Genomic DNA, 12562 nt, shown 5'->3' with positions numbered 1-12562 from the left:
TATATACACACACGCACATGTTAAGCTTACCTTCCATCTTCGACAATATTACATCTTCTTCATAAATAAATAAGCTTTGTGAACACAGTGTCAACAGCAATTCTGCATGTTGCTAATATACAATATTACATTATGCCAGGCATATTTGAATTCCATTAAACTACAGGCTCAGTACTTAGTAGTGGTCAGAATAAACTTACTCCATTTCTAGGACATGCCCATCCTCCAAATGTTGTGTGAAGTTCTGACCCCTCCCTTAAATTAGAGCTATTAGAAAGGGTTCAGAAAGGGGTAGTGAAGAAGATCCAAAGGATGGGATAGCTACAAGGTCAGATCAAGCAAATAAGAAGACCTCAACCTGAAAAAGACATAACTGAAGAGAAGAAAAAATAAGTAGCAATGGAAATAAAATTTTCACCATCTCTTCTAATAACAGTGGCAGCACCACGTAATTCATGTGCTAATCCTTGTTAATTTCTACGTGCGTATGGCCACTGCATGATAGGCTTATCAGGGCATGTGTATTTGGCACAACAATCCTAGTTTCAGGTCACCCTGTCCTAGTTTCATATCAAACCTTTTTCTATCAACAGCAGTTTCACTTCAATAAGCTAATAATATCCCCTAAAACTTTTTGTATCAGCAGAAATATTTTCTGCAGTTACAACTGTAGACGAAAACTAAAAAAAAACACGAAAGAGAGCTTAAGCATTTATGCCACACAAGGGTAAGTTACAAGGAGATCCACATGTCAGCCCATGCTAACACATGGGCCAGTGTTAACCTAAGTAAGACTCTGGCACTTATATCTGTTCTCAGCAGTATTTATACCTGGATTTAGGTTCAAGATAAAGAAAAGAAGGTGGTGCTTTACATAAAACATAGCTAAGTGATGAGAGCTTGCAAGGGATGGTTTGGGTGCTAAAGAATTGCATTTGTGAGAAAAGCTCAGTTCAAGAAAAATACACTGATAAAGACTAAAATTAAAACCCACCACGTAGACGAGAGGGGCCATCAGCTAGACAAAAACTGCTCTACAAGTACTGTGGTGCCTATCTCTTACCCTGTTATTACTCTTCCTTAAGCACTGACTTTTAACCCCTGCCAGAGACAGGATGCTAAGCTAGGTAGATTTGTGGTTTGACTCAGTCTCATGTTCCAGGGATGTCATGCCATCCTATTTCAGAATAATATTTCTGTTTAATCCAAGCTCATGAAAAGCTTTCACTTTAAAATGCTGGTAAGCAAGAATATTCTCAAAGGCAGAAAACAAGAGTACAGCCCAACATCAATTTAGGTGAAATCCTATCTGCCTTCTTTGGTTGACTTGAGAAAACAAATCAAAACTAAAATGAATAAATTAAATATTATTAAATCTGTAGGAAAAATTGTCTATTTAGTTCCTAAAGATTTTATACACATATTATACTGAATTGTTTTATTTTACATTCCAGACTCATCTTTCTACATATATGCCATCACACTTCCTCTGTTTTCATTCCTCCACTTTACACTATTCACACCATTTGTCTGGGAGAGGGACATACACATACTAACACTATACCAAGGTGTCAAGTTGGGAACAACTTCCTCAGCAGCATCTGTTGACAAAGCCAATGTGCTTTAAGCACTTCAGGAGAGCTGCAGAAGGAAGCCAACAAAATTACATAATATCAGAAAGAAGGAAAGAATGGATTATTAGAACTATAATTTATCTTCTTCCAAAGCATCAGGCTCATGTGCTAAATAAATCTTTGGCAGGAAGGACTGGTGAGACCATTCAAGGACTGCTAGTAGGGTTGACAAGTCCTTGAAGAGCTGACCATGGTATTTATGAGATATTGAAATTATAGTTATTTGTTTTCAAACATATAAGAGAACAAGAAACTACTTGGTTACTAAAACTCTACATACACACTGGTGTAATTTCCATCCCTAAGAAAGCCTAATGCCTAAACTAACTAGCTAGCTATAACACCATTACAGGCTGTTCAACTGCAACAACATCAAGTGAATTTACATTTTGGACAATAACGACAATAAAAACCCCAACCAAACAAACACTAGAGTTCAGGAAATCAATAATAAATACTCACTGAAATTCACTCATTCAATTATGACATCTCATAACTAAGATCAAACATATTTTTCCTTTAACTAAGAATCTTCCAGTCAATTGGGGAAGGGGGGTGGGGGAGAGAAGGGGTGTTGACAATAATTTTTAAATCCTTGAAGAAGCACCTTGTTAATTAGCCCAGTTACCCATGTAAACATAATGTACAAGAATTTCTGTTCCAGAGAGGTGGGCAAAATCAACTTCATGCATTACTAATAAAAAAAGTAGAAGAAATCATGGTTTGATACTATCAGATATCCTGTGTTTAGCTGCATTAGCAGTAAGAAACACAGGCAAAATGTCTGCAGTCTAACTACAATCCAACAGAAAAGTAAATCATAACTAGTTACTGACAATTCAATTTAATTTCATTCTATAAATTAGCTGTGCCTCATGCTTGCCCTTGTGATGACAGAAAGTCATGTTATCTCATGCTTCAATCTTCATTTGGGGGTGAATATACTCCTTACTTAAGAACAGCAATGAGCTCTTTAATGCAAATATTGCTAACTTGGAAAATACGTTGTATGTAACTTAGGAAAGTGACATATCAAACTGTCATAATGACTGCTCAGTCAAGTCAGTTTTATAATACATGGATGGAATGGATGGATAATAAAAACAAAGCCAATGGTGCAAAATTACTTCAAAGGCTCTTCTTTATATCAGCTGTGAACAATAGGAAGAATCTGTTAAGGCAATTTCCACATATACAGAATACAACAGGAACAGTAAGTTATTGTATTCTTCTCTTTGTATTCTTCCTTCTATTTATAAAGAGCAATAGATAAATAGAAGCAAGCATACATGTGAAACAACATTCACATGTTGCTGGAAAAGATAACTAGTTCCTGCTCAAAAAATTATCCCCGCTGTGGTACAAATGTCTTGATTATATTGAGCTGCCTACACTTGGTGAAAGTTGGATTCTGTTCCTCAAATAATGCCACAATATTAGTCCACTACTGTAAGACTTTTTGTGTTGGTATTTAAGGCACTGAAAATGGATTGTTTAGGTCTCTCTCTTTAGGCAAATGACTCCAAATCATGGTTAAGGAGGTTTTAGGAGAGATACAGAGTCTTATACTATGACCTGTGGCACATTTTTTTGTTTTTCAGTGGCAATGAGATAGTAGCAGTGAGAGTAGCGGCTGTAGCAGCAGCTTTTGAATTTGAACCAGTTTACAGGTTGTCATACTAAGGTTAAGTATTGCCAATTTTATGTTAACACCATATGTCAAAATGTAAACCGTCTCCACACTGAACTCACAATATAAGCAACTCCTTCAGCTGAAGCAGGAATCTCTTTAGCTACTGAGAAGAATATAAACTCATTCAGGACTCACATTCCCACAGACAGATCAAAGTACCTTGAGATGTAAACACCAGTGAGGTAATTTGTTTGCAAACCATTTTTACTGCAAATACGGTTTAATCATCTAATTTCAGGAAGTGCCTTGAAAAAACTGTGGTCTGACAACAGTACAAAAATCCATCTCCTACTTAACTTGCCCTACACCTCAATAAAAAACAGACAAAACTGATGCAGTCCTCTTTTACCTCTCTTACAGCCCTCAATTCTGAGAAAAATTATGGAGACCTCCAGGATGACAAGCAGCATCCCTTCAAGGCAGGACTTTGGTACAGACCATCCCAGCCTCCACATGCATGGCCATGTAATTCTTTAGCATGTTAAAATACACGAGGCTCAAAGAATTGACAATTTCACAATACCTATTTGTTCTCTATAACACTGCCACTGAAAATCTGTCATTCATGCAAATAAAACAGCTACTGGGAATCATAACAGGCATAGTACACATATAATTACTATACATATACATGCATTTGGTTTACAGTACTACATCATCACAATTTCTATTATTTTCCTCACATGAGATACTAAAGGACAGGTCACATACACGCTTTCAAATTGTGTTGAGAAAAGCAAGATTGCTACACAGCATCAGTTTTACGATTATAGTGATTACCCAACACAGAACTATCCACAGCCTTCCAAATAAGATGATTCTAAAAAGACAAATTGCTATCAACTACACATTTAAGGAACCTAAGAGTCTAGGTGACAGGACTTTCTGATTACTCATTTCAGTTAACATTCATTTGCTTAGTCCAATGTAGTACCAAGGAATGTCCCACATAAGTATATGAAGTTAGCATTGTTCCCCAACATCATCCAATTTCCACATGCTTTCAACAGAAGGCATATTCACCACTGTGTAAGAGCTTCAATGGCTTTCTAAACCTCAGTTAAGTACTTAAGTATGAGTGGTAATGTGAATAGCAGCACAGTGCAGCTTTATAGAATTGCTGCCCTGAGAGCCAAGGGACTGAGCAAGCCTAATGAAATAAGCAGACTTCTTCTGTTAACTTACTACCCTCTGAATGAGGGGAAAAGACTACAATTACTGTAGAAATTCCACATTTTTAGACATTTCTCTACATTATATATGTGCAACTTATGTTTCCATTTTCATTAGCTGAAAAAACAAGATAGACTATTTCTTAATCCTTAATTTTCTCCTCAATTCATGGTCTTGATTTTTTAAAATATCTGCAATTCTATATTTTATTACATAAACTGTAAAATGTTGATGTGCACTCTATTGTCCATGAAAACTTATGCAGATTGCATAAATTCACGTCTCTGCTCATTTGCACTACAAGCTTACATTCTTCAACTATGCAGCTTTCAACTTATCTATATTATTTCCACAATCATTTGAATTACAGATACACTGTTGCCATTTTGCTAATGTTGCTAAGATACCAGGCTTATAAATTCTTCCAGTCCCACAGACCTAAACCACACCATATTTTTAAATAGGGGGTCCTGATTTTGCCATGGTTCATCTGCTAAAGCACAGAGCTAGACCTGAGGCCTCTGCATTCACATCAAGCTCTGGAGAGCCTGCAGTGCTGAGAAGTGTGCAATCTTCCAGTTACTGGGATGGTCCTGCCCTTCCTCAGGACACTGACATCTGTACTTGGACTTAACAGAACAAAAATACAGCTAAAGGACAAGAGTATTTAAATAATAATAGTACAAAAAAAACCCCAAATGTTTGATGCTAAGTAAGAATTACAAAGCTGGCATGTGCAAGAATGCCCTTGTTTTGCCTTGTCAATGAGATTTGCTGTATTAAAAACACAGAAGAAAAAACACCTACTAAGGAATGAGAAACACAGATGTTCACCTCCTGAATGGAAGTTTATGTGTAACATTTTTCTACGTATGTTCTTACCACCCTAAAAAGAAAACTGATATCAGATTCTAATCTACTACTAAGATATTTATTATTATTTGCTGTACAATAAAACATTTTCCATGTATGGAGACCCATAAATCACCATTCACTTAAATAATAGGGCTTATTACTATTGCTGCCTCTTACAGGGAGTCCAGAACTGGGGCAAGCAGGGAAGTCATTAGCAAAAATTTGAAGTTCCTTAAATGAAAATACATTCATATTTATATACCAACCCACATTCTGTTACATCTGTGTTAGAACAAGATGGAAGCTGCAGGCGTGTGCAGTAATTAGCACTGATTCTGACAAGGCAAACAAAACAACCACCTCATCTGTTTGGACTCTATTTATGGATCTGATTTCACAACAAGGACAAAACACTGGCTCTGAAACTATTTTACTGTTAATTCATTTCTCCTTTATGCTTGAAGTGATGGAAATTATTTATATGAACAATAACCAGAGTAGCTTCAGACTTTCAGTACAGGTTGTAAATGTTATGATAGACAAGCAAGGCACTCACTTTATTGGAAGTGCCAGATACTTAGAACAAATAATTATATACAGAAGCCAGCTGTTCACCTAATAATTTCCCAACTCTTAAGCACTGGACTTCAGCATGCTGTTGTTCTCCAAGTAATGTACCAGAAGAAATATGTAGAATGACGGTGTGCTAGCTTGTGATACTTGTATTGGTATACAAGTTAAACCACTGTATATTCAAGATATCTAATTAGACAGAAGGAATACAGGTGAGAAGGATGCTTATAGTGATATGGCACAGACATTTAGTACAGTGCCAACACCCAACTGCTAAGTGCAGCAAAGGCAAAACATATGGAGGAAGACCCACTGCAGGGAAGGAAAACAACTAAATACTAGTGGGAGAAGAAAAGAGGCAATGGCAGTAAAAAAGCAAAAAATACGGGAAGCAGAGTTTGATTTAAACAAAGTGAGAGGAAGTGACCAGAGTATGCATTTAACCAAGTTGAGCATCTTTAACAGAAATTACTTTATTTCCCTCCTTCAGTTCACCTCTTTGACTATTGCTAAATGAATGGTAATACTTTCACTACCTGAACTGTTTTCTTAAACTACAAAAAAAAACCAAACCTTCCCAGTTCTTTCTTCTTTGTATTACTTCAGTGCTTTCATAATGTTCACTGTAGAAAGTTTTCTTTACAACTTTTTATCTAGTCAAAATTCAGCTCATATTGTGCTTTCTGTTGCTTCTAACAACACCCCTACTTTTTGGCTTTTGCCTCTGTTTTACAGAGGTGAAGCTGAATGAAGCAGAACAGATTTATCTCTAAAGGTAATGATTAAAACAGCCTGTTAATTTTTGCATCACAGAAATACTGGAGACATTGAGACTTCCAAAATCCCACTGCAGAGAAGAAAGACCAGGTAGCTGCAGAACAGCCATCCTTTTACTTGACAGCAAGTTTTACATTCGTCAGCAGCATGTTAATATCTGCCTTGTAGCAGAAGTCATCCCACACAATGTAATTGTTAGGCAAGCACACAGAAGAATATTCAACCCCTTTCAGGTTGAAAGCCTCTCTCTGAAGGACAGATTAGCTTAACAGAAAAGGATCCAATTTGGTCATATAAAACCAAAACAAAATAAAAACTAAGCAAAAACCCCCAGGACCCATAAAAATACAACCCAGAGAAACTTTTAAGCTGAAATGAACTTACCAATGGATGCATCACCATCCAAGAGATTGTCGTCTTCAGAGGTTTGAAAATCCATAATTACACCTGCTCCATCTAAAAGCTCCTCATCGCTGCTTGCACTAGTTATGCTGTTGTAACTGTTTCGATAGTAGCCTCTATGAAACAGCTGCTCAGACTCCATTTAGCTGCTTTATAACCTGTATGTATACACAAAAAAAAAAGTTATTTCCTATTTGAATATTCAAAAACCACTAAGAAATTTGTATCAAAATACAAAAAGAGTATTTCATGCTTTGGGGAAAACTTTTTATGGTGACTATACTACAAGTTACAAAAAGGTAGCAGCAATACAGAACAAATATAACCAAACTGAAGAACAGAGAGCTAAAGCAGGGTATCTTACCTGTTATGAGTAGAGAGAGCAAAGAAAGAAATGAGCACTTGGGCATAGCATATAGTGGAAAATCTAATTAAATACAGTGCAGGCAGGAACTACATTGATAAAGGAGAACAGTGAACAAACAGCTACATTTACATTAATAGCAGAAAAAGCATGTAAGGCTGTGCAGGTTTCTGCAGTCTAGTACCACAGGCACTTTTCTGCTCTCCAACGTCAGACATCCTGCCTCTCTTTCAAGCTCTACAATTAAAAGGTCAAGCACAGAAGCGAGTCAGCTGAGAGAACCACTTCCAGTGCAGAGACATGTCCATGGAAAAGACAAAATAGGCCAGTAAAACCATAGATTTACAAGACATTTGCTGACAGCTGATCCAAGCAATCAGTAAATCTCCAGAATGTGCTCTGTTATCCCATAAAAACACTTTTCTGTATCTCAAAGGAAAAACAAAAAAGGCAGCTAAGGCTTATTATTTCCCCAGAAGGGCGGTAGAGTGAAAACTTTAAAGTACTCTTCCAGATTACAAATTTGCTTCAAATAGTTCAAAATCAAAAACAACAAAAAAAACCCCAACAACAAAAAACCCAGCAAACACAATCAACACAAAGAAACCCACAATGACAATAAAAAACCAGAATGACTGATCTTAACAAAACAGCTCTTTTTCAAACTAAGAATCGTGATTAATTAAAAAATCAGTGTAAAATTCAATTTTTCTGTTCAGTACTAGCTACTCAGCTAAAAGGCAGTCATCTGTACTCTCTCATACATCTTCCAACAGACCCTACAAGAGTTCTGCACTTAGTGAGAATGCTATGCAGCCATGAAGCAAAAGGAGATGTAATTAAAATTATCAATACAATATGTTCTACAGTAGGGAAAACACAGTGACAGGAACCAAAGAGTAATTTGCTGAAAAATTCTGAAAATAATATGCAATTTTAAATGGTTTAACTGTTAAGAACTTTCAAAGGTAACTATTTGTTATGAAATAGACATTCTGTATATATATATATATATATATATATATATATATATATATATATATAAAATCTTATTTTTAAGTATCCTTAGAGTATGTTTAAGTATACTTATTTAAGTACTTTATGCATATTTCAAGAACAGACAAATAATATGACAGAGACACTTCCCACACCCATTCTTAAATTAAAATTTCAACATGTATCCATATATGTATGGGAGTCTATGCCAGAACACCTGCCCAAAAAACGAAAGCAGAATTAAGCTTTTCTCACTAAACTCTAAACCTCCCATATTAAATCTAAAATCCTGCATATTTTTTAGTTATTAAATAAACCTGCCCTTCACCAAAAAAAAAAAAAAACCAACTCCGAAATTCCAAGAATTTTACAATAGTTCTAAAACAAAGGCCCTATTTTGGCCACTCTTTCTCTTGGTCTCACCTGCTTGAAAATTACATTTCCATTTTTACCACAGATTCAGCATATCCAGCTTTCATTTATTTATTCTGTCTGCAACGTGAAAATATTTAAGCAGGATGAGAACATCGCTCATCTTCCAAACCCAGTGTTTGGAAAATGGGTGAACGAGTTGTGAGGAATTTCTCACTGTATTTTTTAGACCACTAGCAGATTATTTCTTAGCAAAAAGGCACCAAAAAAATCTTAACACTTCCAGTTAAGCTTCAACCACAAAAATTCTTAAGAATACTCAATTATTCAAAGTTAAAATTTAGGGAATGCTTATGCTAACCTTTACAGAAATACATAGGCAGGCCATTCTTTGCAGCACTCAAAAAAACCCAACAAGATAATACTTGTGAAGCACAGTCTTACCTGTAAAACTGCAACAAAACCTCACTGTGTTCATATTAATGTTCTACTGAATCTTAACAATCTTAGTTAAAAACACTTAATATAACAACAGCCTGAGAAGTTTCTTCATTTTTACGACAAATACCAGTATAGAATATCATCACTATAGACCTGATCTTCACAAAAGTAGAACCTATAATAAATACTCATTTAAAAAATAAATTTAAAAAAAAAGAAAAGGAAGACAACAAGAAAAACAACTAAAACCTGAGAGCCTAATTACTGGATGAATACTGAACTCATGCTTCTGGTCATATGATGACAAACATTAAGGGCATTGACTCTAGTTGTATAAAGTATTCAAAACCACTGCATCTCCACTCCCTAAAATGTCATAACCAGAGAGCTTATTGTGACAGCTGAAGAATTACACCCACTGGCACAAAGATATCAGCCTACTTGACGGAAGGCTGCTTCTTTCACACCCAGTCACTAATGGGAATACTTTTAATGACATTTCACATTTACCAAGTTACTAACGTGAATACTTTAATAGCATTCAACCAAACTGGCTGGATTAGCTGAAAACTCCAATTGAAACTTACTAAAACAAACCTCATTTACTGATACATTAGAAAAACCTCTTCTATCAGAGTTTAAGAGTAGTCTCCCACACAGGTACAGTAACAAGCAGCTCTACGAGTGGTAAAGTCTTGGAAAGGTCTTCAGTCAACAGTCTAAAAAGAAGGAGAGGAAAAAAAAAAACCAAAGAAAAACTAACAACATAATCCCTTATCATGAACTTGAACTAAGTATGAAAGCAAGTAAGACTCAAAAGCTTTAGCTTCACAGGCACGTACCGATCCTTAGTCAAATCACAGCAAACAACTGTGTCTATAGCTGCTGCTTTGGAGCAAGCCTAAAACACATGAAAGATACAGTACTAATTTCTAAACCAATGGGTCATTACCTATAGCTGCAAATATTCAGTCCAGGAGAGAAAAGATGAAGAGTTCCCTCGACCAAAAAAAAAAAAAAAAGAAATCTCTGGTGTCCCTTCTGTGATCGTATTCAGATGAGAAATAAAATTGCAACTCCTTAAGACAACTGAAAAGTAAAACCCATTCTCCTCTTTTGAAGGGCAGGAGCTTTGACTGCAGTTTCCATTGTAGACAATGCAACTTCTGTTTGTTGAGTCTTAGATCATTTTCTGTTTGCTGAAAAAACACTACAACAGTGCCCCTTTACAGTTTTTAAAGGCTTTTACTCCTTTTTAATGTGGACTTGTGTAGAAGTCATCTGAGGGTTACACAATGGAGCAGAGCTTTTACACATCACCAGAAATCTCATTAATCATACTACTATTTTTCAACTTATCATAAAAGTGCACTGAGAAGTCCCTAACTATGTGCACAGATTACTAAGATCAGGGTCACACCTGAGCTGAGAATCTTTCAGACAATTCCATTCAAGTTCAACATAGCTCAGGATTGTCAAATTGGAATGTGAAAAAGCACCACTATCCTCAGTTTAACTCCAAGCATCTTCTCAGTAACAGCATCAACCACAGATTTTTAAAGTCTGAATTAAATTTTTTTTAGAGACGCACTAAAGCCCCTGAGATCAAGTTAAAAATCCTATAGAGTGCTCCAAAACATAACACAGGAACAGAACCGCTACTTGTGAAATCTTGTGGGGACCCCTGGTGGTTCCTGGTCCTTACTCTGCTTTACTAACAAATTTCCAGCTTCAAAGGAGTGAAGAAAATACCAGCTAAAGAGGAACATATCCCCTATACTCTGTCAGAAGTGACAAGCCTTTGGTCACCAGAAACAAAAAAGGATGGGCATTCCTCTTGGTCTGTGCAACTCTTGAATCCCAGAAGATAAAGGGCTAATGTGTATGTCTCAAATAGTGATTACTGGATGGCTGTGGAGCCAACCAGGGATTGTTGGTAATAACAGACAATTGTTGGCACTAACATGATAAGGAACAAGATCGTCTGGAGAAGGGGCCATGCAGAGGCAGGGCAGCACTCCCCGGGACAAACATCCTTGGTTTAGTTCCAAAAGAGAAGCACAACACGGTACAGCGCAAGCACAGGAGCGAGGCCAAGGTGTGGGCACAGACTGTAGAGGGGGATCAAAACTATCCCAGCCCCCTGAAGCTCTCCAGCCCATTTCCAGAAAGGTCTGAAAGAATGGGACTGCACACGATGGGTAATTTGCACAGAAAACAAGAAACGTGCCTTCCTGGTGAGGAAACCTAGCTATTAAAAAGTAGCCCCGCAAGCCCAGGAGTGCCCCCAGGACATCTCATCAGCTGTACTGATGCTGGAAAACCAGACTAGTGATCTCTTTTTCTCTTTTCCCTTTCACCCTATCCCTTTATCCAAAACCCACTGCCATGCACTTATACAAACTAACGTAGCAACTTCCATGCCAAGTGTGTAAAGCACTAACAAAACTTTCTGATTGTTTGCAGACCTTCTGACTTTTGTTGTTCCTTTTGACTATGAGCATTTATAGCACTTGAGTGCTTCCTTCCCATTAAGAGAGAGACATCACAGTAGCCGAGTGATAAACTGACAGATGCAGTATGCACAGCTATTTAAACTTCAAGGCCTGGAGTGCTGACAAGACTTGCTCTGCTTCTTGCTCTGGATCCTCTCAAGCAACAGTGTTGAGGCAGTGAGGTGAGGAAAGACTGATCTGTGATCAACACCTCGATCTTGCTCATGGCTGACATCCTTTGCTGGACTACACAGAAGCCACTTCATTTTTTTAAATACAGCTCTCCCAACCATTACGGTTGGCCATTCTGGTAATTTCCAAAGGAGGAAATAAATATATAATTTTTTTTCAGAAAGACCTGTGAACCTCTGATGTTAATAAACAAGACTACTAATAGCCTGTTTCTGCTTTTGAATAATAACAGATATTCTAACTAAAGGGGATTTTTTTTAAAAAAATCAAAAGGTAGTGAAGATGCACAAATTGCACCAAAGTAAAGTATTTCCTAAATCAAGTGTGTTAGCAGGTCAGAATGCACAGCAAGTTACCCTCAATTGAATATTCTCCTCTCCAGCTGTAAAACCTAGCTGAAACATTGGCAAGGGCATTCCCAAAGTTATGGGTATTTCATCAGGGCGTACAAATGGTAGACAAGTTTCTGGCAGGAAAGCCCAGAGAGAAATTCACTGTTCAACAGTGGTGTCAAGTTAAAAACAAGACTCATGGTGGGTATTTTATGAGGAAAAAAAGAAACTGGGTTCATGTGAGACTTTTATTATTGCAAAAA

The 12562-nt window shown here is 36.8% G+C and overlaps 1 protein-coding gene across 3 annotated transcripts in view; it reads right to left on the bottom strand.

Annotated features, from left to right (window-relative positions):
* Positions 1-12562, bottom strand: part of CLCN3 (chloride voltage-gated channel 3) — a 60025-nt gene that overhangs the window by 42178 nt on the left and 5285 nt on the right. For all 3 annotated transcript variants that reach the window (XM_039700186.1, XM_039700185.1, XM_039700187.1), the window contains exon 2: positions 7090-7265. In XM_039700186.1, the coding sequence (XP_039556120.1) occupies positions 7090-7249 (160 nt within the window). In that variant the 5' untranslated portion in view covers positions 7250-7265. The remainder of the gene's footprint in view (positions 1-7089; positions 7266-12562) is intronic.

The sequence above is a fragment of the Passer montanus genome, unplaced genomic scaffold, assembly GCF_014805655.1.
Source record: "Passer montanus isolate IOZ18808 unplaced genomic scaffold, ASM1480565v1 scaffold14, whole genome shotgun sequence".
Lineage (NCBI taxonomy): Eukaryota > Metazoa > Chordata > Aves > Passeriformes > Passeridae > Passer > Passer montanus.
Note: the sequence above shows the minus strand (reverse complement) of the source record. Positions and strands in the feature narration are given on the sequence as shown.